Genomic DNA, 23,355 nt, shown 5'->3' with positions numbered 1-23,355 from the left:
ATCTGTGTTCATCAGGGATATTGGTCTGTGTTTTCTTTTTTTGTTACGTCCTTTCCTGGTTTTGGTATTAGGGTGATACTGACTTCATGGAATGATTTGGGAAGGATTCTTTCTTTCTCTATCTTTTGAAATAGTTTCAGTAGGATTAGTACCAATCTTCTTTGAATGTCTGATAGAATTCAGCTGTGAATCCCTCAGGTCCTGGACATTTTTTGTTGGCAGTTTTCAAATTACTGTTTCAGTCTTGCTACTTGTTACTGGTCTGTTTAGAGTTTCTGTTTCTTCCTGGTCTAATCTCAAAGGGATGTATATTTCCAGGAATTTATCCATTGCCTCCAGGTTTTCTAGTTTGTGCACGTGAAGGTGTTCATAGTAGCCTTGAATGATCTTTGGTATTTCTGTGGTATTGGTTGTAATGTCTCCCATTTAGTTTCTAGTTGAGCTTATTTGGATCTTCTCTCTTCCTTTCCTGGTTAATCTCACTAGTGATCTATCGGTTTTGTTTATCTTTTCAAAGGACCAGCTTTTTGTTCCATTATCTTTTTAAGATGGAGTTTCACTCTTGTTGCCCAGGCTGGAGTGCAATGGCGCGGTCTCGGCTCACTGCAACCTCCGCCTCCCAAGTTCAAGTGATTTTCCTGCCTCATCCTCCTGAGTAGCTGGGATTACAGTCATGCGCCACGACGCCCGGCTAATTTTGTATTTTTAGTAGAGACGGGGTTTCTCTATGTTGGTCAGGATGGTCTTGAACTCCCAACCTCAGGTAATCTGCCTGCCTCAGCCTCCCGAAGTGCTGGGGTTATAGGTGCGAGCCACTGCACCCGGCTATCTTTTGTGTTTTTCGTATCTCATTTCATTCTGCTCTGATCCTGATTATTTGTTTTCTTCTGTTGGGTTTGGGTTTGGTTTGCTCTTGTTTCTCTGCTTCCTTGAGATGTGAGCTTAGATTGTCTATTTATGCTCTTTCCAACTTTTTTTTTTTGAGACTGAGTCTTACTCTGTCGCCCAGGCTGGAGTGCAGTGGTGTGATCTCGGCTCACTGCAGGCTCCACCAGGTCCGCCTCCCGGTTTCACACCATTCTCCTGCATCAACCTCCTGAGTAGCTGAAACTACAGGCACCCGCCACCACACCCAGCTAATTTTTTTGTATTTTTAGTAGAGAGGGGGTTTCACCATGTTAGCCAGGATGGTCTCGATCTGACCTTGTGATCCACCCACCTCGGCCTCCCAAAGTGCTGGAAAGGTGTGAGCCATCACGCCCAGCCTGAGCTCCTGACATTGAAGGGAGATGTTGCTGCACTCATGTGATGCCTGCCCTGGGGACGAGTCCCTGTGCAGGCAGCCCCTGTGGAGCCCACCATGCCACCTTCTCTGTTTAGTTCGTCTGGGGGCCTTTCTAGCCTTCACAACTGTGTCAAACCTCTATCTCTCCACCCCTAGCCAGTTCCCCAGCTGGGGCAGAAAAATTTAGTTTGTGTCATTTTTTAGTCTGAAGTACTCTGTGAGCAGGTGGGTCACCTGGAGCCCAGAGAGGCGCCTGGCTGATGGGGAGGAAGCCAGACAACGGTCGCTTCCACAGGCAGGGGAGACATCCCAGGTGCCAGTCGAGGGCCGGGAGCCTGCAGGGAGGGCCACGTGGACGGTGGGCTCAGGATCCGTGCCAAGGAGCCACCTGCAGCTTCTCTCTTCCCTTTGGGTTATTGCTGCTGAAAAGGTTTCCAGAGGTGAGAAGGTTGAGACAGGGAAAGGCTTTCTGTGGCTCGACCTGTGTTGCCAGAACAGCTGCTGAGAAAAAAGTTGAGGCAACTGATTCTGACATTGGTAGTGTTTGGGTGCATTTGTTTCCTGTGACCATGATGGCATTGAGAATTCGTAACATTTTTACCAACTTTTGCTGATTTAGTGGCCGTACAAGGATCTTTAAAGTTTGTGTTTCTAGATGGGTTTACCTTTCATTGGTACCTGTTTTATCCAGGCATTTTACGCACATTTTCTCTCTTCAAGTGTCATTTCCCCCTTTTCCTGAGAGCAGGTTGTGCGTTCCTCCCATGGTAGTACTGCTGTGGTGTGGGGAGAGCTCACAGCTTCTGTTTCTGGGACTTTATTTTATTTATTTATATTTTTGAGATGGAGTCTTGCTCTGTTGCCCAGGCTGGAGTGCAGTGGCATGATCTCAGCTCACTGCAACCTCCGCCTTCCAGGTTCAAGGGATCCTCCTGCCTCAGCCTCCCGAGTAGCTGGGACTACAGGCGCCTACCACCACGCCTGGCTAATTTTTGTATTTTTAGTATAGATGGGGTTTCATCATGTTGGCCAGCCTGGTCTCGAACTCCTACCTCAGGTGATCCGCTTGCCTCGACCTCCCAAAGTGCTGGGATTTCAGGTGTGAGCCACCGTGCCTGGCCTGTTTTTGGGACTTTGACTTTACACTAAGTCATTTAAGCAGGTTCAGTGTTTTTCCATCATTTTTTAAAAAATGAGATATAATTAGCAAACATAAAATTCACCATTTTAAAGTACAGACCTCGGTGGCATTCAGTACATTCACTGTGTGAGCACCACCTCCAGCGGTTCCAGACGTTGTCACGGCCCCAGAAGGAAGCCCAGTGCTCGTGGCAGCAGTACATTCACTGTGTGAGCCCCACCTCCAGTGGTTCCAGACATGGTCGTGGCCCAGAAGGAAGCCCAGTGCTCGTGGCAGCCACCCCCACTGTCCTCCCTCAGCTCCTCGCAGCCTCAGGCCACTCCCATGTCTACGCATTTGCGGATCCTGAACACTTGATGTAAATGGAACGTCATGCGGCCTTCCCTGTGTGCTCTGTCACTCAGCCTCACGTCCTCAGGGCTCCTGTGTTGCAGCCTGAGCTGGGGCCTTCATTCCTTCTTGTGGCTGAATGGCAGCCCACGTTTTGTTCAGCCGTTCGTCCCTCAGTAGGCATTCGGGTTGCTTCCACCTTCTGGCCATTGCGAGTGATGCTGCTGTGAACAGCTGTGAATGGGATTTTGTGAGGGCGTGCGTTGTTCGCTCTCGGGCACATCACGGTGGCTTCTTAGTGACTGTTTTCTCATGTGAATGCTGGACCACATTCTTTGCCTTTCTTCCCCAGGAGTGTAAACAAGAATGTGAACTTGCCATTGCTGACCTGCAGAGCAGCCGTGAAGAGGAGGCTGGCCTGCAGCAGAGTCAGGTGACCTGGCAGGGCCCGCACAGGCTTGCAGTATGGTCTGTGTTATCCCCACAGGGCACAGTGGGCATCCAGGTGGGGGGGGGGGCGGACGCTGCCATCTCCTCTCTCTGCCTTGTCTGTTTCCACGTTCTGTGTGGGGGGCCATCAGCAGGGCGGGTGGAGGAGACACAGGTGGATGCCAGGGGTCAGGGGGCCTGGTCAGGTGCAGGCCACGTGAGTGACACACTGACCTCAGGGCTGTTCACTCTCCCTATCAGCTGCGGAGCCCCCTCCGGGTGCACACGGTACCGTCATACAGCGAGGGAATTCGGGGTGCCGGTGCTCAGGGCGGTGATGGGCTGTGGGGTCACTGGCAGAGGAGCTGGGTGGCGTCTTGGTGGCATCCGGGCCTCTGTGTCCTGCCCCCACCCCCAGGGGATGTCTGCTGTTGCCCTTTCTGTGTCCTCCTGACTCATTCTCATTCATGCTTCTGTGTCTCCCTGATGCGCCCTGGTTCTGACCATGGGCCTTACAGAGGCCTTCTCTCCCCGCAGGCTGTGCATGGCCTTGAACTGGAGGCGCTGCGTCTGAGTCTGAGCAACATGCACACGGCGCAGCTGGAGCTGACCCAGGCCAACCTCCAGAAGGAGAAGGAGACGGCGCTGACGGAGCTGCGGGAGATGCTCAACAGCCGGCGTGCCCAGGAGCTGGCCCTGCTGCAGAGCAGGCAGCAGCACGAGCTGGAGCTCCTCAGGGAGCAGCACGCACGGGAGAAGGAGGAGGTGGTGCTCAGGTGTGGACAGGAAGCAGGTACTGCATGGCTGGGCGGGTGTGGGTGACGTGTGGGCTTGGCGTGGGCATTCTAGTGCCTCTTCCCTCTTGGGGTTGGGAGCGGGGGCACCCTAGCACTGTCTCCCCATCTCTGTTCTCATCACCTTGCCTGGCATCTGGCACCATGAGGGGGTGAACAAAGGGGGCCTTGGGTTTTCGTGGCCAGGAGGTTATTAGAGCGGGTTTCCAGGTGGTCTGTGGTAGGTGGGACCCAGGGCTGGCCTTCACCTCCTGTCTTAGGTCGTCCTGTGTGTCTGGAAGCCACGGTGTCCTCAGTTTATTATTAAAGCCAGGCATCGTCACAGACGCATCCTGCTAGCCCGTGAACACTGGCACGTGTCCAGTGGGTGCCAGAGCCTGGTCGTTTCCTGGGCGGTTGGGTCACTGAAAAGGTTGGGATGGAGTGGCCTGAGCTGCTTTTTGTTTTTCTTACAGCCGAGCTGAAGGAGAAGTTACAATCAGAAATGGAGAAAAACGCCCAGATCGAAAAGGTACCCAGGACTGATTCTAAAACGCACGCCTCTGTGTATGTTGTTTTTCCTTTCTCCCCAGCTCCCACGAGAACGCTCCTCGTCTTGATTCAGACAGAAGCCAGTCGAGGCTTGATTAGAATATGCTGGTTGAAAGTGTATTGCAGTCTTTGTTTATATCGTTTGTCAGAAAACTTGTTGTTTCACATTGACTTGTAGAACATAAAGGCACTGATCTGCCCTTCTGTGCTGGCTTCTGAGTGGCCCCTGTGGCCTGCCCCTGAGCTGTGTTCTGGGACACAGCTTCTGCCCTCGTGGCTGTGGCAGTTCCCTGCGGTGCGTAGGGTGTGGGTGCTGGGGTGCTGGGGAGAATACCACACAGGGAGGTGTTTTGGGTGGGGTGGGTTGCACCTGCTGTGGGTGGCCTCACTGGGGACCACTGGGGACCACAGGTAGCAGTGCCCCGTCATTGCCAGGCCCTCTGCTAGAGGGCTGAACTGTCAGCAGTGCTGAGTGTGGAGGCCCCTCTTGAGCCAGGCATCCGGGCAGCTCTCAGGCCCTTGGCAGAAGGTGGATGTCAGTCCAGGCTTGGAGTTGTGTCCCGGTCACCTGCCCCTCTGACCCAGGCAGTGAGACTCATTTCTCAGAGCACTTGAGACAGAGCCCAGCCCTTGGGTGGAGGTCAGCAAAGTTGCCATTGGCCCCTGGATCTTGTAGGGAGATGTATTTCTAACACGTTGAGGGTGACCGTGTGGATTAGGCCTTGTGTTCAGAGGCTGGTCTGTTTCGGGGTGGTTGGTCCCTGTGCAGAGGCTGGTCTGTTTCGGGGTGGGTGGTCCTTGTGTTCAGAGGCTGGTCTGTTTCAGAGTGGGTGGTCCTCACTGTGTTCAGAGGCTGGTCTGTTTCAGGGTGGGTGGTCCTTGTGTTCAGAGGCTGGTCTATTTTGGGGTGGTTGGTCCCTGTGCAGAGGCTGGTCTGTTTCGGGATGGGTGGTCCTTGTGTTCAGAGGCTGGTCTATTTCGGGGTGGGTGGTCCTTGTGTTCAGAGGCTGGTCTGTTTCGGGGTGGGTGGTCCCTGTGCAGAGGCTGGTCTGTTTCAGGGTGGGTGGTCCCTGTGCAGAGGCTGGTCTGTTTCGGGGTGGTTGGTCCCTGTGCAGAGGCTGGTCTGTTTCGGGGTGGGTGGTCCTTGTGTTCAGAGGCTGGTCTGTTTCAGGGTGGGTGGTCCTTGTGTTCAGAGGCTGGTCTGTTTCGGAGTGGGTGGTCCTTGTGTTCAGAGGCTGGTCTGTTTTGGGGTGGTTGGTCCTTGTGTGCAGAGGCTGGTCTGTTTCGGGGTGGGTGGTCCTTGTGTGCAGAGGCTGGTCTGTTTCGGAGTGGGTGGTCCTTGTGTGCAGAGGCTGGTCTGTTTCAGGGTGGGTGGTCCTCGCTGTGTTCAGAGGCTGGTCTGTTTCAGGGTGGGTGGTCCTTGTGTGCAGAGGCTGGTCTGTTTCAGGGTGGGTGGTCCTTGTGTTCAGAGGCTGGTCTGTTTCAGGGTGGGTGGTCCTTGTGTTCAGAGGCTGGTCTGTTTTGGGGTGGTTGGTCCCTGTGCAGAGGCTGGTCTGTTTCGGGGTAGGTGATCCTCGCTCCCTTTTCCTCAACTGCTTGCCTCCTGGATGCTTCTGCTTTTCTGTCCTGCCAGCATTCAGGCGAGAGACTGGGTGTCAGGCCTGTCAGGGCAGCTTAGTTGGGGGCCATGACTGCCAGTTCTTTTTTTTTTTTTTTTTGAGACAGGGTCTCGTTCTGCCTCCCAGGCTGGAGTGCAGTGGCACAATCACAGCTCACTGCAGCCTGGACCTCCTGGGCTCATTTGATCTCCTGCCTCAGCAGCCTCCCGAGTAGCTGGGAATATAGGCGCATGCCACCACACCCCACTAATTTTTGTATTTTTTTTGTAGAGATGGGGTCTCACTATGTTGCCCAGGCTGGTCTCTAATCCTAACTCCTGGGCTCAGGCAATCTGCCGGCCTCAGCCTCTCAGAGTGCTGGGATTACAGACATGAGCCACTTTACCTGGCCTGCTCATAGGTTTTGACTGTGTGATTTAAATTTCTTTAGCACAGATAATCAACTATTGACTTTAATTTTTTTTTCTTTTAATTTAGACCCTGAAGGAAGACTGGGAATCTGAAAAAGATTTATGTTTAGAAAATCTACGCAAAGAATTGTCTGCAAAGCATCAGTCAGAAATGGAGGATTTACAAAACCAGTTTCAGAAAGAATTGGCAGAACAGAGAGCTGAGTTGGAGAAGATTTTTCAAGACAAAAACCAGGCTGAATGTGAGTAATGAGAATGAGAAAGTTTGGAGTGGGACTGAGTTTTCCTGGGTAGTGCTGGAAGGAATGTCGTTCATGTCACCATGTGTCATTGCGCACATGTTTCCTGCCTTGCTTCTAAATGCTGGATGGCTCCGTGCACGTGTGACATGCTGGTGGCCGTCAGGGGTCACAGGTCTCTCAGGGTCCTTAAACCTTCCCGATCTTTGTTTCAGAGATTTTTCTTGGCATGTTCAGTTGCTAAATTATTATCAAAGCAGCAGCGTTGTGCTTGTTCATTTTTGAAACTCCAGGGTTGTGTGTTCCAATGTGACCCTCCTGGTGGGTGGCATGGGTAGGCGATGTCCCCTTGCGCTATCAGGCATGTGAGGCTCAAATGAGGGGCCCGGGGGAGGTGGGGGTGCCCAGGATGGGGCTCTGGGTGGCAGCGCTCTGCATGTGCCATTATTGTCACTGAGGTCGCCGTTGAGGAGAGTGATGTCTTGTAAACCAAGTGGCGTTGCTTTACCTTTCTAGCGGCCCTTAGGAACCTGGAGAGTCAACATCAAGCAGCCATTGAGAAGTTACGTGAAGACCTGCAGTCCGAGCACTGCCGGTGTTTAGAAGACTTGGAGTTCAAGTTCAAAGAGAGCGAAAAAGAAAAACAGCTGGAGGTGGGTAGTAGCCTGGTTATTTTAATTACTTGGTGGTGGGTAGCAGCTTCGTTATTTTAATTACTTGGTATATTAGGGATTTTTGTTTGTTTGTTTGTTTTTGAGACGGAGTCTCGCTCTGTCGCCCAGGCTGGAGTGCAGTGGCTGGATCTCAGCTCACTGCAAGCTCCGCCTCCCGGGTTTACGCCATTCTCCTGCCTCAGCCTCCCGAGTAGCTGGGACTACAGGCGCCCGCCACCTCGCCCAGCTAGTTTTTTTTGTATTTTTTTAGTAGAGACGGGGTTTCACCGTGTTAGCCAGGATGGTCTCAATCTCTTGACCTCGTGATCCGCCCGTCTCGGCCTCCCAAAGTGCTGGGATTACAGGCTTGAGCCACTGCGCCCGGCCTATTAGGGATGTTTTAACAGATTTTGGAATTGGGCTATTTCATATTATGTTATTTGCTAAAACTTAAGTACTAAATTTAAAGAGACTGGCTGGGCACAGTGGCTCACGCCTGTAATTCTAGCACTTTGGGAGGCCAAGGCGGGCAGATTATGAGGTCAGGGGTTTAAGACAAAAATTAGCCAGGCGTGGTGGCGGGCATCTGTAATCCCAGCTACTCGGGAGACTGAGGCACGAGAATTGCTTGAACCTGGGAGGTGGAGGTTGCAGTGAGCTGAGATCGCACCACTGCACTCCAGCCTGAGCGACAGAGCGAGCCTCCATCTCAAAAATAAATAAATAAATAAAATAAAATAAAAAATAGAAAGACTGTCAGTGGTGAATAAAAGTGTAAGCATATAGTCTGCGAGAGTGATTTAATAATGATGTTCAGTCTTATACTTAGAAATGCATATTCTTTACAGGTGTCCCTGAGACAGTTACACAAATTTCAAACACTGGGTGGGAGTGTAAGGCCACATCCTCTAACAGTAATCCAGTACACATGAGATTCCTAGGAAAAGTTAGCAAACATTTCTGCTGTGTGTATTCAAGATGCTTCTCTAATGAAACGCTACATGTCAGAATGTCGATGTGGCCAGGTCCTCATGCCTGACAAACCTGAGACTCAAACTGAGTATCCCAAGAATTAGTTGAAGAAATTAAAGCATAAATCAGAGATAGGGTTAATCGTAGTGTGTGAAAGATTTACAAACCTGAGAATACGGAAGTAGTTGGGGTCTGTAGTCTTAGAAAGGCCTATCTTGGGCCCCTTGTGTCTCCCAGTGGGCCTCTGGTGCCCACATACCCTCCTCTTCTGCAGAGTCTAGGCCGGGGCTCACTCTACACCCCCATTCTCTCCCTGGGCCCTTCCAGGCTCTCCCTCCCAGATGGGAAAGAGGGGGCTGGTAGCATCTTCTGGTCCTGATGCCTGTGATGGGGAAAGGTAGGAGGGGCCGTTTCCACGAGAAGGACAGGCCAGCCCCAGGTGCAGCGTTGCCCAGGAGGACATCACGCTGTGCCGCGCTGGGCTGGACTCTTGCTGAACGTACAGAGAAATTTAGTGTCAGTGTAAGAGGGACCTGCTTCCTTAATGTGAAAGTATTGAAAGTGAGAAACTCCCTATTTGGTAGTCTTGGGTACTGTGGGCTAGTAAGACTCCCTCCATTCCATTCAGCAGTCTGTATGTGTGACCCTAAACTGAAGCAGGGAGGTGCACAAGATGAAACCGCACAGCTGCGGCCGGCATGGAACCTGGCCGTGCCAACTCCTCGGCTGAGACAAACAGAGCTGGAAGTTCCTGAGATTCTGAAAGTGCCTGGCCTCGTGGGGCCAGCACTGACTGATCCCACTTGTCATGGACAGAGCTCTCTCGGTCTCTGCTGTGGCTGGCTTTCTCTGAGCTACAGGTTTGGGATGTGAGCTTTTACCCTGAGGATCGCCGTGGCAGGGATAAAACCACTGCTGGGGTGGGGGCCTTGAGTTCATGAGAGTCTCACCCGGACGCTTTGCTTTTTCCAGTTAGAGAATCTTCAGGCATCGTATGAAGACCTGAAGGCACAGTCACAAGAAGAGATCAGGCGCTTGTGGTCCCAGCTTGATTCTGCCAGGACCAGTAGACAGGAATTGAGTGGTAAGGAATTGTGTTGGGAAATTCAGATCCTCCAAAGCTGAAGCTGTGCATTTTTCATTGTTGTAACCCCAAGCCAGAATTTAACAATTCCAGCAAACACAAAAAAGTGGATTTACCTGCTTGACATCCTGAAGGTTGAGGTGCATGGTTTGAAGGTGGAGGTTTGCTCTGTGGGAGACAGCCCTGGCTGTATGCTAAGCAGATCAGTGCAGCAGTGGCGTGCACCTGTGCGTCCCTCAAGGCCGAGACTGACACTCTCGGGGTGCCTTCAGGTCTAAGGAAAGCACCAGTGGTGCTGAGCGTTTGCCTCGGAAGGATGGTTGAATGCTGTCCAAGAGTGGGCTCACCTGGTGTCTGGGGTCACAGGGCAGTGCCCCACATCCTGCTGCCAGGCTCCTGTGGCCTCGGCTCTCCAGGCCACTTGGTGAAGGCAGCTCTGGTCCCGGTGTCCCCTTATAGCTGAGCGCCTCTGGAGACCCCGACCCCAGGCCCGCTGTTCCATGTCGGAGAGGTCTCTGTGCCACGGGGAGGATGGTGCTTGAGGGCAGGGGCTGGCCAAGCCCAATTCAGGCACCGGCGCCCAGGGCCACAGGACAGGAGGGTGAACCACTGCGTGTCTCCTGGTGCTCATGCGCAGACAGAGCCTTCTGGCCCAACTTGTCCTTGTGGGTGGTGGGATTTGGAACAAAGAGCACTGAGGAGAAAGAACTGGAGACACCGCCACTGTCACCAGGGCACCAGGCCTGGCTCCACCTCCCAGCCCTGCACCCTGTCGGGACCATGTCGAGAGCATGTCGATTTACCTTTCCCTGGGGGTCTGTCTGTCACTGGAGGCTGGAGAAGAGAGAAGCTGAAGGGGCCACAGGCACAGCTGGTCCCTGCAGGCTCTGGCTCTGGCTTGGTCCTCTGCTTGTCTCTGTCCTGCCTCTTGGGACCCATGCAGAGAACCCCTATTTGCCGTCTCTGGGGTGCCTGTCGCTGGCTGTCAGCCACTGTAGAGCAGCGGGCTGTATTCTGACCACAGTAGCCATGGGGACACGTTCTCTTAGGGTCCGTGGTGCTTCTCTGCTGCTGTGTAACAAATTAGCACAAACTTGGTCGTCTAAAACAACACAGTTGTTAGCTTACAGAAAGTCCAGGATGGTGCAGCTGGGTTTTCTGTCCAGGGTCCCCCATAGCCCACATCCAGGTGTCAGCCGTCGTGTGCCAACCTGATGAGCCTGCTTCTGGGTTTGAGGTTGGTCTGGATCCAGTTTCCTGGGGCCGCAGGACTATTGGCTGTCTCCTTGCTGACGGTGCGCACCACATCCCTGCCACTTCGAGGGCTGCTCTTGCTCCCGGCCCCGTGGCTCTTGCCACCGCTTCCAGAGAGCTCTCCACGTTCAGGGGCATATGCGAGTCTAAGCCGCCGGGGTCCCTCATCACGCTCAGGTTCTGGGATGGGCCCTTTTCCGAGTTCTGCCCCTGGTTACCACAGGTAACCAGGCTCTTGCCTCTCACCTGGCTTGTTCTGCGTGTCCCATTTTAAGATGATTGCCTGACTCCGTTGTGTATGCAGAGCTACATGAGCAACTCCTGGCACGAGCCTCTCATGTGGAAGATTTAGAGCAGCTGAAACAGCGAGAAAAAACCCAGCACGAGTCCGAACTGGAGCAACTGAGGATTTATTTTGAAAAGAAATTAAGGGATGCCGAGAAAACTTACCAGGAAGACCTAACCCTGTTGCAGCAGAGGCTGCAGGGGGCGAGTGAAGATGCTCTTCTGGACCCCGTGGAAGTTGGGTACGCAAAGCAGCTTCCAGCCTCAGTTCTGGCCGCACGGGGGCCGGGCTCCGAGTTCAGGGGTCATTTTGTTGGTGATTTTGTGCCAGTGGGCACCAATGGCCTTTTATACACACACATTTTATGGTCCAGACTCAAAAGATGACACAGGCGTGGGCACCTGAGCGTGGCCTGCATGTGTGTGTGTGCGAGCTGTTGGTGGCCACACTCTCGTCCAGGCCTGTGTGTACGTGTTGGTGGGGGACGCGCTGTCATCCAGGCCAGCACGTGCGTGTGCACGAGTCAGTGGGCACACTCTTGTCCAGGCCAGCGTGCGTGGGTGTGTTGGTGGCAGGCGTGCTCTCCTCCAGGCCTGCGTGTGCTTGTGTCAGTGGTGGCCACACTCTCGTCCAGGCCTGTGTGTATATGTTGGTGGTGGACGCTCTCTCGTCCAGGCCAGTGTGTGCGTGTGTATCAGTGGCAGGGGCGCTCTCCTCCAGGCCTGCGTATCTGTGAGTCAGTGATGGGCGCACTCTTCTCCAGGCCTGCATGTCCCTGTGCTGTGTCCCTGGTGTGTGTGTGTGTATGTGTGTGAGAGAGTGTGAGTCAGTGACAGGCGCACTCTTGTTCAGGTCTGCGTGTCCCTGTGCTGTGTGTGCTGTGTCCCTGGTGTGTGTGTGTGTGTGTGTGTGTGTGTGTGTGTGTGTGTGTGAGAGAGTATGAGTCAGTGACAGGTGCACTCTTGTTCAGGTCTGCGTGTCCCTGTGCTGTGTCCCTGGTGTACGTGTGTCAGTGATAGGCATACTCTCATCCAGGTCTGTGTGTCGTGTGTGTGTGTGTGTGTGTGTGAGAGAGAGAGAGTCAGTGGTGGGCACACACTCTTCCAGGTCTGTGTGTCGTGTGTGTGTGCATGAGAGAGAGAGAGAGTCAGTGGCGGGCACACTATTCCAGGTCTGCGTGTCCTTATGCTGTGTCCCTGGCTTTGCAATTGCCATGGCTCCCTGCACGTGGGCATTGCCCGTCCTTGACTGGAAGCATGAGGAGGCACTTCTGCTGTGAACAGTGGGTCCTGGGGAGGAAATGGAGCGCATGTGGAAAAGGGACATGTGTGTAAAGTTTTTATAAAATGTTTTCCTTTCAGGTTGTCCTGTGTGGGTTTAGAAGAGAAACCTGAGAAAGAAAGAAAAGATCACGTTGATGAACTCAACCCTGAGCGACATAAGGTAATTGGCCGCACGCTGAGAAGAGGGAGAGTCCTGTGCTCTTGACCTTCCAGCCGGGCGTCTTCCACATTATGGAGCCTGTGTTTCCATCCCTCCCGCCTTGTCCAGGGGAGGAAGGCTGCTTGAGGATGCTGCCCCGACCTCACTGCTGCTCCACAGTGGGCCTCACCGTGCACTGTTTGATCAGGAAAGGGGGTGGCTGGGGGAGCCGGAGCCCCTCCCTCAGCCCCGGGATGCCCTAGCTTGGGCAGGGCCTCCTCCCTGCAGTGGACTGCGTTTGTCAGACTTGACAGTGGCAGTTCGAAGGGTGTGAAATTGTGTCTTTGCTTTGAGTACAGACAGAGTGTCTGCTGGCTTTTATGTTTCTTCCTTGAGTTGCTTCCATGCTGCCATTTCTGTCACCTTTAACTTCTGTGGGGCAGTGCTGTCCAAGCAGAACTTCTGGGATGATAGTGTTCTGGGTCTGTGCTGCCAGCGTGGTGCCCGCCAGTACATGTGACTGCGGAGTGCTTGCTGTGCAGCATGAGCAAGCCCAGCGTCGGGCTCCAGAGGACACACAGGAGGGCAGGGAGGAGATGTGGGGCAGCACTGCATGGCTTGTTGCACGGTGGAACCAGTGGAAGGGAACCCGGGCATCTTGGCCCAGCGGCCAGGAGCCCTCACTCTGGAGCCGGGTCCCTGGGCCTGCTGGAGAGCACGACCAGGAGCCCTCACTGGAGCGGGGTCCCAGGCCTGCTGGAGGCCACAGGGTGGCCAGGCAGGGTAGCAGCGGGCTGTGCGCCAGTTTGAGTTCCCTGCAAAGCAGACCCCAAGACAGAATTCGCTGCACAAGAGGCTCTGGGGGGAACGCCAGAGAAGGGCAAGGGCCCAGCTGGAACAGGCAGCCAGGACCTTCCCATGAGCAGGCCCTGCCCTGGAGAGAGAACCTGGGAAGGGGTGGGGTGGGCAGCCCCACCAGGTGTCCCTGTATCACCTGAGAGCCAACCCCTGCCTCTGTGCGTGGGTGTGATGAGGACACAGCTGTTAGTGGGCGGTGGTCACAGGAGGCTGGCCTTGAGAAGAGAGCCCAGCCCTGAGACGTGAGGCCACCAGCAGAGACGCGAGGGGCACATGCCCTACTGACCTTGCTGCTGAGATCATTGAGGAGAGGTCTGCCCAGTCCAGGGCTCTTCCCCGCCTGGAGAGCACCCTGTCAGTGCCACCAGTTCGTGTATGTCTTCCGGAGGCCTGGCTAAGAGACAGGTGTGGGCTGGAGAGCATGTGAGCATGCCTGTGGGCTGGCAGGGTTCACCAGGGCGCCGCGTGTGGTCTCGTGAACCTGGTGAGGTTTGAGTTTTCTTTGTGCATAGTGGGAAACACCTTTGAGGGTTATAGCTGCCAGCGAGGTAGCTCGGCTCACTGATGTGCTTGTCCCACGTGGTTTCTCTGTAGGAGAGCCTGCCATGCTTCCAGGCAGAGTTAGAAGAAAGCCACAGGCACCTGTTGGAAGCGCCGGAGTCTCCCCTCTGCATCCAGCGTGAGGGGCACGTCTCAGACAGACGCTGTGCGGAGACTTCAGCATTGGGACAGGGGTGGCGTCTGGAGCCCTCCGAAGGGCGCAGCCAAGGTGGGCCCCTCCCGCCCTGCCATGGTGTCGGCAGATCCCGGGTCTGGGGGACGTTCTCCGAGAGCCTGGGAGCCTGGGTTCGATCCAAGTCCTCCATGAAGAAGCTGAGTGCTCCGACCTCTTCTGCTGGGGTTGGCACCTCAACAGAGTGTGTCCTGATGAGGGTTTGATGTTAGAGCGGGATCACTGGCTGGGCAGGAGCGCGGGTCCTGGGCCAGCGCCCCAGCAGGGCAGGTCTGACCTGGGTGGCCACCCTGGGGGTCATGGGGATTGCTGGATGGACGTGGTGACCACTCACCTTTGGAGGGAGAATGTGTGTCCACTGGCCCCAGGGGAGGCTTTTCCAGGACCCTGCTCTGCTCCCAGCAGGCCCAGCTCCCCCAACTCACCGAGTCAGGCTAAGGTTGTGGGATGTCCAGGCAGGGCACGGGGCACGGGGCTGTGGGGTCAGAAGGTGGGATGTCCAGGTAGGGCACGGGGCACAGGGCTGTGGGGTCAGAAGGGGACGGAGAGGAAACCTCAGTCATCTCACAGTTGTGGTCCCGTGGCGCCGGACACTGACCACTCACGGGTTCCAGGAGGGGCAGGCAGCCTTGGCCACTGGCGTGGACTGTGCTGATGGTGGGGCTGCCGTCCATGGTGGGGGTGAGGGGCTGAGGCCATGGGTCCTGTTGGGAGGTGGGTGGTCTGACTCCACTCTGGGCTGTGGCCAAGGTGAGAGAAGCCTGGGCCTCCAAAGCTGGGGGGTGGTGCCTGCATCTGGTTCTCACTCCCGTCTGTCCTGCACCACAGCTGTCCCCACAGCCGCCCCTTGATATGCATGGTTGTCAGCGCCACTGGTGCCTGGCCACCACGTAGTCCATTCTGCCTTTTTCCTCTTCTGCAGAGGAAGAAATGGGCTGGTGGGGGTAGTGTGCCCGGGCACAGAGCAGCAGGGGGAGGGGCTGGGACGGGAACCCTGGCGGGCCCCTGAGCTCAAGGCCCTGTCCTTGTGGCTGCCTCATAGACCCTGAGTGACACACATGTGCCCACATCTGGTCACAGGCATGAGGTTCACTCAGGAACTCGTGGAGGGTCACTTGTCACACCTGACATGAAGGAGCGGCCTGGGCAGGCCGTGTAGCTGTCGTGTGGGCCCAGGACATCGCTGTGACTCAGGACGGGGCTGTGCTGGGGCAGCATGGAGGTGTCCCAAAAGGGAGGGGAGACTTGAGAGAGCCGTGCCTGCTTTCATCACCGAGTCAGCACAGAGCTTGAAAATCCATAGTGTCTGCCGTCAGAAGCGTTTATAGGTTGCCGTTCTGCCTGTGCAGATTGTGGGCTCCGTCGAGGGCCAGCTCTGGCCTGACTGTCTTCCCTGCTCCTTATCCACACAGGGCTTCCCTGGGTGCATCTCCAGGGCGTGCAGGACAGGGCCTTGGAGGCCGACACAGAGGTGGCAGCCAGAGTCTTGGGTCTGGAAACTGAGCATAAGGTTAAACTTTCGCTTCTTCAGACTGAACTCAAGGAAGAAATTGAACTCCTAAAAATAGAAAACAGAAATTTGTACGAGAAGTTGCAGCATGAAACCCGTCTGAAGGAGAATTTGGAGAAGGTGAGTCGTGACTCCACAGCCCAGCGCCTCCCGCCTGAGTCCTTGCCCTCTTCCACTTGAAAGACTTGTGTCCTTGTGTGTGGAGGGGCGTCCTGGGGACAGCCCAGCACCTGCCACATTTGTAAGGGCAACAGTCCTGTAAATTCTTGAAACTGTTCCTGGCAATGCCAGTAGTGGGTGGTGGTTGGAGAGAATCTCGTCAGAGTCAGCACAGGGGCAAAACTGAAGTTCTAAGTGAAGATTTCTTTTTTTTTGTTTTGTTTTGAAGCAGAGTCTCATTCTGTTGCCCAGGTTGGAGTGCAGTGGCACGATCTCAGCTCACTGCAATCTCTGCTTCCTGATTTCAAGTGATCCCCTGATAGCTGGGATTACAAACATGTGCCAGTATGCCAAATTTTTTTTTTTTTTTTTTGAGACGGAGTCTCGCTCTGTCGCCCAGGCTGGAGTGCAGTGGCCGGATCTCAGCTCACTGCAAGCTCCGCCTCCCGGGTTTATGCCATTCTCCTGCCTCAGCCTCCCGAGTAGCTGGGATTACAGGCGCCCGCCACCTCGCCCGGCTAATTTTTTGTATTTTTTAGTAGAGACGGGGTTTCACTGGGTTAGCCAGGATGGTCTCGATCTCCTGACCTTGTGATCCACCCGTCTCGGCCTCCCAAAGTGCTGGGATTACAGGCTTGAGCCACTGCGCCCGGCCAATTTTTGTATTTTTTGTAGAGACAGTGTTTGACCTTGTTGGCCAGGCTAGTCTCAAACGCCTGACTTCAAGTGATCCACCTGCCTCGGCCTCCCACAGTGCTGGGATTACAGGTGTGAGCCACCATACCTGGCCCTCTGAATCAAGATTTCTTAGGGAAACTGTCTAGGTGTCCTCAGAGGGCTCCGGGAGGAGGCACGAGCCTGGGTGCCAAGCACGTTGGTGGCCTCTGATGCTCACCCCACATCTTAAATTGCATCCACGTTCCCCAGGCTCTTCCTGTGCTGTTTTGCCCCATGGAAGAGGCGCCCTCTGATGCTCTTCCTCGCCCTTTGCGAGTGTGAAGTCACTGTCGTGTCATAAACGATGGTAGAGCGACAAGACAGCAGCCTGCACATGGCCCCATGGGCTTGTTACAGCCAGGGCAGCTCGGGGCCCCATGGGCTTGTTACAGCCAGGGCAGCTCGGGGCCCATGGGCTTGTTACAGCCGGGGCAGCTCGGCCCATTCCATGCTGGAGCAGTGGAGTTAAAGTGAACCGAAATTACTGTGTCTTGTCATGTGTGTTCTGACTCAAGCTCATGCTTGTGACAGTGTTTACGTTTCTGTTTGTGTCCTGTTTCTCCCTCTCCTTTGCTCCTCCCTGTGAATGTCTCCCCGAGAATGATTTTCATTCTCCATCAAGAGACAGCTTGATAGGCAGCTATGATGACCTGCAGGTCTGATCCCTTGCGGTTTGGTAAACTCAGGTGTTGGTAAGGACTTCCAGCAAAATAGAGGTAAGGGTAGAGCCCTGTGGGGAGCCGGGCAGGTGGTAGGTGGGCCGATGGTCGTGTGCCGATGGCACCTGCAGCCACCAGTGTGTGGCTTTCTCTGGCACTGTTGGCTGAAGACAGACTTGCCCAAGTGACTTGTTTTGTTTTTGTTTTTGTCTTTTTTCAGACGAAGTCTTGCTCTGTCACCCAGGCTGGAGTGCAGTGGTGCAATCTCAGTTCATTGCAACCTCCGCCTCCCGGGTTCAAGCGTTTCTCTTGCCTCAGCCTCCCAAGTAGCTGGGATTACAGGTGCACACCACCAGGCCCGGCTAATTTTTTTAATTTTTTAATTTTAATTTTTATTTTTGAGATGGAGTCTTGCTCTGTTGCCCAGGCTGGAGTGCAGTGGCGCAATCTCGGCTCACTGCAAGCTCCGCCTCCCGGGTTTACACCATTCTGTATCAGCCTCCCGAGTAGCTGGGACGACAGGCGCCTGCCACCACGCCTGGCTAATTTTTATTTTTATTTTTTTTTGTATTTTTAGTGGAGACAGGGTTTCACCATGTTATCCAGGATGGTCTCGATCTCCTGACCTTGTGATCCACCCACCTCCGCCTCCCAAAGTGCTGGGATTATAGGCATGAGCCACCGCACCCGGCCACGCTAATTTTTGTAGTTTTAGTAGAGACGGGGTTTCACCATGTTGGCTAGGCTGGTCTCAAACTCGTGATCTCAAGTGATCTGCCCGCCTTGGCTTCCCAAAGTGCTGGCATTACAGACGTGAGCCACTGCACCTGGCCCCAAGTGACTTTTTGATGCTTGTATCTTTATGATTTTTGCAGGCCACCATTTTACCTCCTTGTATCAATTATGGGCAGAGGACTGTGGATTTCTCTCTTGTTAATTTTAATTCTTGTTTTGAATATGTGGAAGCTCTGTTGTTACACATGTACACATTTATGATGTAATGTCTTCCTAAAAAAAATCCACTTCCTGTTTTTTTTTTTCTTTTTTTTTCTTTTGACACAGTCTCACTCTGTCGCCAGGCTGGAATGTGGAGGCACGATCTTGGCTCACTGCAGCCTCCGCCTCCCGGGTTCAAGCGATTCTTCTGCCTCAGCCTCCCGAGTAGCTGGGACTACAGGCACGTGCCACCACACTCGGCTAATTTTTGTATTTTTAATAGAGACGGAGTTTCATTATGTCGGCCAGGCTGGTCTCGAACTCCTGACCTCATGATCTGTCCGCCTCAGCCTCCCAAATTGTTGGGATTACAGACGTGAGCCACCGCATCTACCCTCATTTTTTGTCAATACAGTCGTTCTAACCTTCGTGTGCATTTTTATCTGATGTATCTTTTTTTATTCATTTTATTTTTTATTTTTTATTTTTTTTTGAGACAGGCTGTTGCCCAGGCTGGAGTGCAGTGGCACAGTCTTGGCTCACTGCAACCTCTTCCTCCCAGACTCAAGGGATCCTCCCACCTCAGCCTCCCAAGTAGCTGGGAGTACAGGTACGCACCACCATGCTGAGCTAATTTTTGTATTTTTTGTAGAGATGGGTTTCGCCATGTTGCCCAGGCTGGTCTCAAGCTCTTGGGCTCAAGTGATCCACCCGCCTCAGCCTCCCAAAGTGCTGGGATACAGATGTGAGCCACTGCACCTGGCCTACTTTTAATCTATTCAAAGTAAAGTGCATTTTATATGGACAGCATATAGTTGGCAATTTTTTTTTTTTTTTGAGATGGAGTCTTGCTCTGTTGCCCAGGCTGAAGTACAGTGACGCGATCTTGGCTCACGGCAAGCTTTGCCTCCCAGGTTCATGCCATTTTCCTGCCTCAGCCTCCCGAGTAGCTGGGATTACAGGCACCCGCCACCATGCCTGGCTAATTCTTTGTATTTTTAGTAGAGACGGGGTTTCACTGTGTTAACCAGGCTGGTCTTGATCTCCTGACCTTGTGATCCGCCTGTCTCGGCCTCCCAAAGTGCTGGGATTATAGGCGTGAGCCACCGCGCCTGGCCATAGTTGGCAGTTTTTAAGCCATTCTGATAATCTCTGCCTTTCAGTTGCAGTGCTGAGTCTATTAATGTTTATTGTAATTACTGACGTGGTTGATTTAGGTCTTCTGTTTCACTGTTCGTTTTTTCTATGAGGCGCATCTGGTGGTCACGGTTCTGCTTTTCCTTTTTTCTTGTGTTTTTGGGTTATTTGAATATTTTCTAGAATTGATTTTAATGTATTTGTTGACTATTAAATTATTTTTCTTTGCATTATATTTTTAATAGTTGCTCCAGGGATTAAAATACACATTCTTGGCCGGCGCGGTGGCTCAGGCCAGTAATCCCAGCACTTTGGGAGGCGGGTGGATCACCCGAGGTCAGGAGTTTGAGACCAGCCTGGTCAACATGGGGAAACCCTGTCTTTACTAAAAAAAAAAAAAAAAAAAAAAAAAAAAAAAAAAAAAAAACAAAAATTAGGTGAGCATGGTGGTGCATGCCTGTAATCCCAGCCACTTGGGGGCCTGAGGCAGGAGAATCGCTTGAAACTGGGAAGCAGAGGTTGCAGTGAGCCGCGATCACGACACTGCATTCCAGCCTGGGCGACAGGGCGAGACTCCATCTCAGAGAAAAGAGAAAAAAAAGAGTACAGATTCTTTTTTTTTTTTTTTTTTTTTTTGAGACGGAGTCTCGCTCTGTCACCCAGGCTGGAGTGCAGTGGCCGGATCTCAGCTCACTGCAAGCTCCGCCTCCCGGGTTCACGCCATTCTCCTGCCTCAGCCTCCCGAGTAGCTGGGACTACAGGCGCCCGCCACCTCGCCCGGCTAGTTTTTTGTATTTTTTAGTAGAGACGGGGTTTCACCGTGTTAACCATGATGGTCTCGATCTCCCGACCTCGTGATCCGCCCGTCTCGGCCTCCCAAAGTGCTGGGATTACAGGCTTGAGCCACCGCGCCCGGCCAAAACATTAGTTCCTTTCCTTTTTTTTTTTTTTTTTTTTTTTTTGAGACGGAGTCTCGCTGTGTCGCCCGGGCTGGAGTGCAGTGGCCGGATCTCAGCTCACTGCAAGCTCCGCCTCCGGGGTTTACGCCATTCTCCTGCCTCATCCTCCCGAGTAGCTGGGACTACAGGCGCCCGCCATCTCGCCCGGCTAGTTTTTTGTATTTTTTAGTAGAGACGGGGTTTCACCGTGTTAGCCAGGATGGTCTCGATCTCCTGACCTCGTGATCCACCCGTCTCGGCCTCCCAAAGTGCTGGGATTACAGGCTTGAGCCACCGCGCCCGGCCAAGATTCTTAACCTTGTCTTTTATCAGTACAATCTCCTGAGAGTCACCACGCTGCTGCGCTGTGTAAACTGTGACCTCTAACTGCACAGGTGCTTTGTCACTTCCCCATCGTCTTCTGTGCTGCAGTTCTCATAGACTAGACATCACATCCGCCTCCTGCAGTGTCAGGAGATTTGCTTTGGAAAACTGGTATTTGAAAGAAATTAAGAGGGAAAATGGCCTTACACTTGCCATTCTGCTGCTCTTCATTTCTTCCTGAGGATCTGAGTGTTTGGCGTCATTCCCATCAGCCCGAAGGATCTCCTTCGCATCTCTTGCTGTGCTGCACACATTTTCTCTGTTTTTTTGAAAAGTCTTTATTCTGCTTAGATTCTTGAGGAGTATTTTTGTGGCATAAAAAAGTCCGAGGTGACGGGTTTGTCGTTCAGTGTTTAAAGATGTTTAAAACCCTTGTCTGCGGATTTTATGATCTGTTTGGTTTTGGTGATGGTTTCCATTGATTGTGTTTTCAGCAGGGGTCATGTTTTCCTGCTTATTTATGTGTCGGCTGGGTTCAGGTCGCACCCTGGACACCGTGAGCGATAGATTTGGAGACTCTGGGTGCTGTCCTGCTCCTCTGAAGAGGGCTGGGTTCTGTTGCAGCAGGCGGTTCACTTGGCTAACTTCAGACTCCACGCTCCGCTGTGTCTGTGTAGGTGGCGGCGTGGTGTTAATTCAGGTTTTGTAGCTTTGGCTGGGTTGCTGCTTTTAGAGTCTGCCCCTTGCGTGTACAGATCGGGGTCAGCCTGAGATTTGCGCGGGGTTCATTCCCAGGCATTGCAGCTCTCTTTCCTCCCTCACTCTCCAGTTCCTTTGGCTCATATGTGGGATTTTGGATTTCTGTATGTGGAGCACGGACAGATCCTACTCTTACTGAAAGGCTGGAAAAAGAGAAATGGCCCAGTGCCGTTTCTTCCTTCTGAGCGTCCAGCCCTCTCCAGGGTCTGTCCGCCTGTGGGTCTCTCCACGGCCTTCAGGGTTTTTGTTATGTTCTATTTAGTTCATAGTGGTTGTCTCTGGGGGGCTGGTCTGGCGAGGTGCACAGGCATCACCAGAAGTAGGACCCTAAACTTTAATAACTTAATTTTTAAATAAGGAGTTGAGGTCAATCTTGCACGCCTTTTTTAGGTTTTTTGTCTGTCTGTTTCTTATTGATGAGTTCAGTAGTTTATCGATCTACTTTCTCTCTCTTTGAAAGTCAGGAAGTCAGGCATGGTGGCTCACACCTATAACAATCCCAGCACTTTGGGAGGCTGAGGCAGGCGGATTGCTTGAGCTCAGGAGTTCAAGATCAGCCTGGGCAACATGCAGAACCCTGTCTCTATAAAGAATTGCTTGAGCCCATGAGTTTGAGGCTGCAGTGAGCTGTGATCCAGCCTGGGTGACAGAGCCAGACCCTGTCTCAAAAAAAAGATTAGGATATTTGCTCTCTGCATTCTCCTTCCTCCCCCTCTGCACAGGATCCCTTTACAGTGTGCCTTGCAGTTCATGCACCCCTTGCTCAAGGTCTTCCGTTGTCCTGGCGTTGACCTTGTACAGATCGGGAGCATCGCACCATCAACTGCTCTTGCCTCCTGGGCGTCTGGTCCTGCTTGCCGCGGGTGGCCCAGCGCTATCTGTGGGGTTGGCATTCCCCTAACGGAGGCCTGCGGCCGATTGGAGTCCTGCCACTGGTCTTGGTCCGAACAAAGAAGACTCCAGCTGCTGCCTTTGCTCGGCTGATGTGTGCTGCCTTCAGTTGTTGGTTGCTCTCGAGGCCACGGGCTCCAGAGAGAAAGAATAGTCAGTTCTCGGTGCCAGGATGTAGGAGGCATTTTATTTAGTTTTAGATTTGTTCACTTTAGGTTTCTTCCGTTCTCATTAACATGAGAATCATTTCCATTGCTGTGTGCAGCGTAATGGGTGTGTGTGTGGTGAAAGTTGCCCTGTCTTCAGGGGTGGGTTTGGGTTGTCTCTTCTAATAATCTCTTACATTAACGTTTTCTCTCCTAAATAAAATTATGTTGTCTATAGGTAAAACACAATCTAGTTGAAGACCACCAGGAGGAACTAAATAATGCCAAGCAGAAGACTGAGCTGATGAAACAGGAATTCCAAAAAAAAGAAATGGACTGGAAAGTTATGAAGGAGGAGCTACAGCGGGAAGCTGAGGAGAAGTTAACATTGATGCTTCTTGAACTAAGAGAAAAGGCTGAGTCCGAGAAACAGACCATCGTAAACAAGTTTGAGCTTCGAGAAGCTGAAATGAGGCAGCTTCAGGACCAACAGGCAGCCCAGATCCTGGATCTGGAGAGGTCCTTGACGGAGCAGCAGGGCCGCCTGCAGCAGCTGGAACAGGAGCTCACTTCAGATGATGCCCTGCGTTGCAGCCAGTGTGGGCGGGAGCCGCCCACAGCCCAGGACGGGGAGCTTGCCGCGCTCCACGTGAAGGAAGACTGTGCCCTGCAGCTGATACTGGCCCGGAGCAGGTGGGTTTGTGGTGATGCCATCTGCAGTCCCTGTGAGGCCAGACACCGTGGAGGGTAGAGGGTGGGCAGGCTCCTGGGAGGAGCCGCTGTGGGCTCCACTGGGCGAAAAGGTCTGGAGGGAGCTGGAGCAAGGTGTGGCGCTCTAGGTTTTCAGCCTGATGGCAGTGGGACAGCTTTGTGCTCGGACGGGCAGGCTGGCAGTCGCTGCCTCAAAGCCCCCCAAGCCTGCACTCCCTGGGTGGGTATCCAGGGTGGACATCAGTCATCGTCTCTGTTGTTCTTCGCATGTTTTAAGATTTGAACAATAGAAGCTAAACCTCGTTTATAAGGTGTCATAAGGACATGGAGTTTATCCACTAAGCGTTTTTATATTTTTTTTAACTTAAACAGGTGATTTTTAAAAATAAGCATGTTTTTCTAAAACATACCCACTCTTCTCTGAAGTT

At 53.1% G+C, this 23,355-nt stretch overlaps 1 protein-coding gene across 6 annotated transcripts in view; it reads left to right on the top strand.

Moving 5' to 3' along the window:
* PCNT (pericentrin) overlaps positions 1 to 23,355 on the top strand; it is a 142,007-nt gene that overhangs the window by 39,275 nt on the left and 79,377 nt on the right. For all 6 annotated transcript variants that reach the window (XM_050784313.1, XM_050784318.1, XM_050784315.1 and 3 more), the window contains 11 exons: positions 3,109 to 3,189; positions 3,723 to 3,978; positions 4,435 to 4,490; positions 6,607 to 6,781; positions 7,295 to 7,431; positions 9,376 to 9,487; positions 11,046 to 11,268; positions 12,389 to 12,470; positions 13,902 to 14,076; positions 15,453 to 15,670; positions 22,455 to 22,909. In XM_050784313.1, the coding sequence (XP_050640270.1) occupies positions 3,109 to 3,189; positions 3,723 to 3,978; positions 4,435 to 4,490; positions 6,607 to 6,781; positions 7,295 to 7,431; positions 9,376 to 9,487; positions 11,046 to 11,268; positions 12,389 to 12,470; positions 13,902 to 14,076; positions 15,453 to 15,670; positions 22,455 to 22,909 (1,970 nt within the window). The remainder of the gene's footprint in view (positions 1 to 3,108; positions 3,190 to 3,722; positions 3,979 to 4,434; positions 4,491 to 6,606; positions 6,782 to 7,294; positions 7,432 to 9,375; positions 9,488 to 11,045; positions 11,269 to 12,388; positions 12,471 to 13,901; positions 14,077 to 15,452; positions 15,671 to 22,454; positions 22,910 to 23,355) is intronic.

The sequence above is a fragment of the Macaca thibetana genome, chromosome 3 (genome assembly GCF_024542745.1).
Source record: "Macaca thibetana thibetana isolate TM-01 chromosome 3, ASM2454274v1, whole genome shotgun sequence".
In the NCBI taxonomy this organism is placed as follows: Eukaryota; Metazoa; Chordata; class Mammalia; order Primates; family Cercopithecidae; genus Macaca; species Macaca thibetana.
Note: the sequence above shows the minus strand (reverse complement) of the source record. Positions and strands in the feature narration are given on the sequence as shown.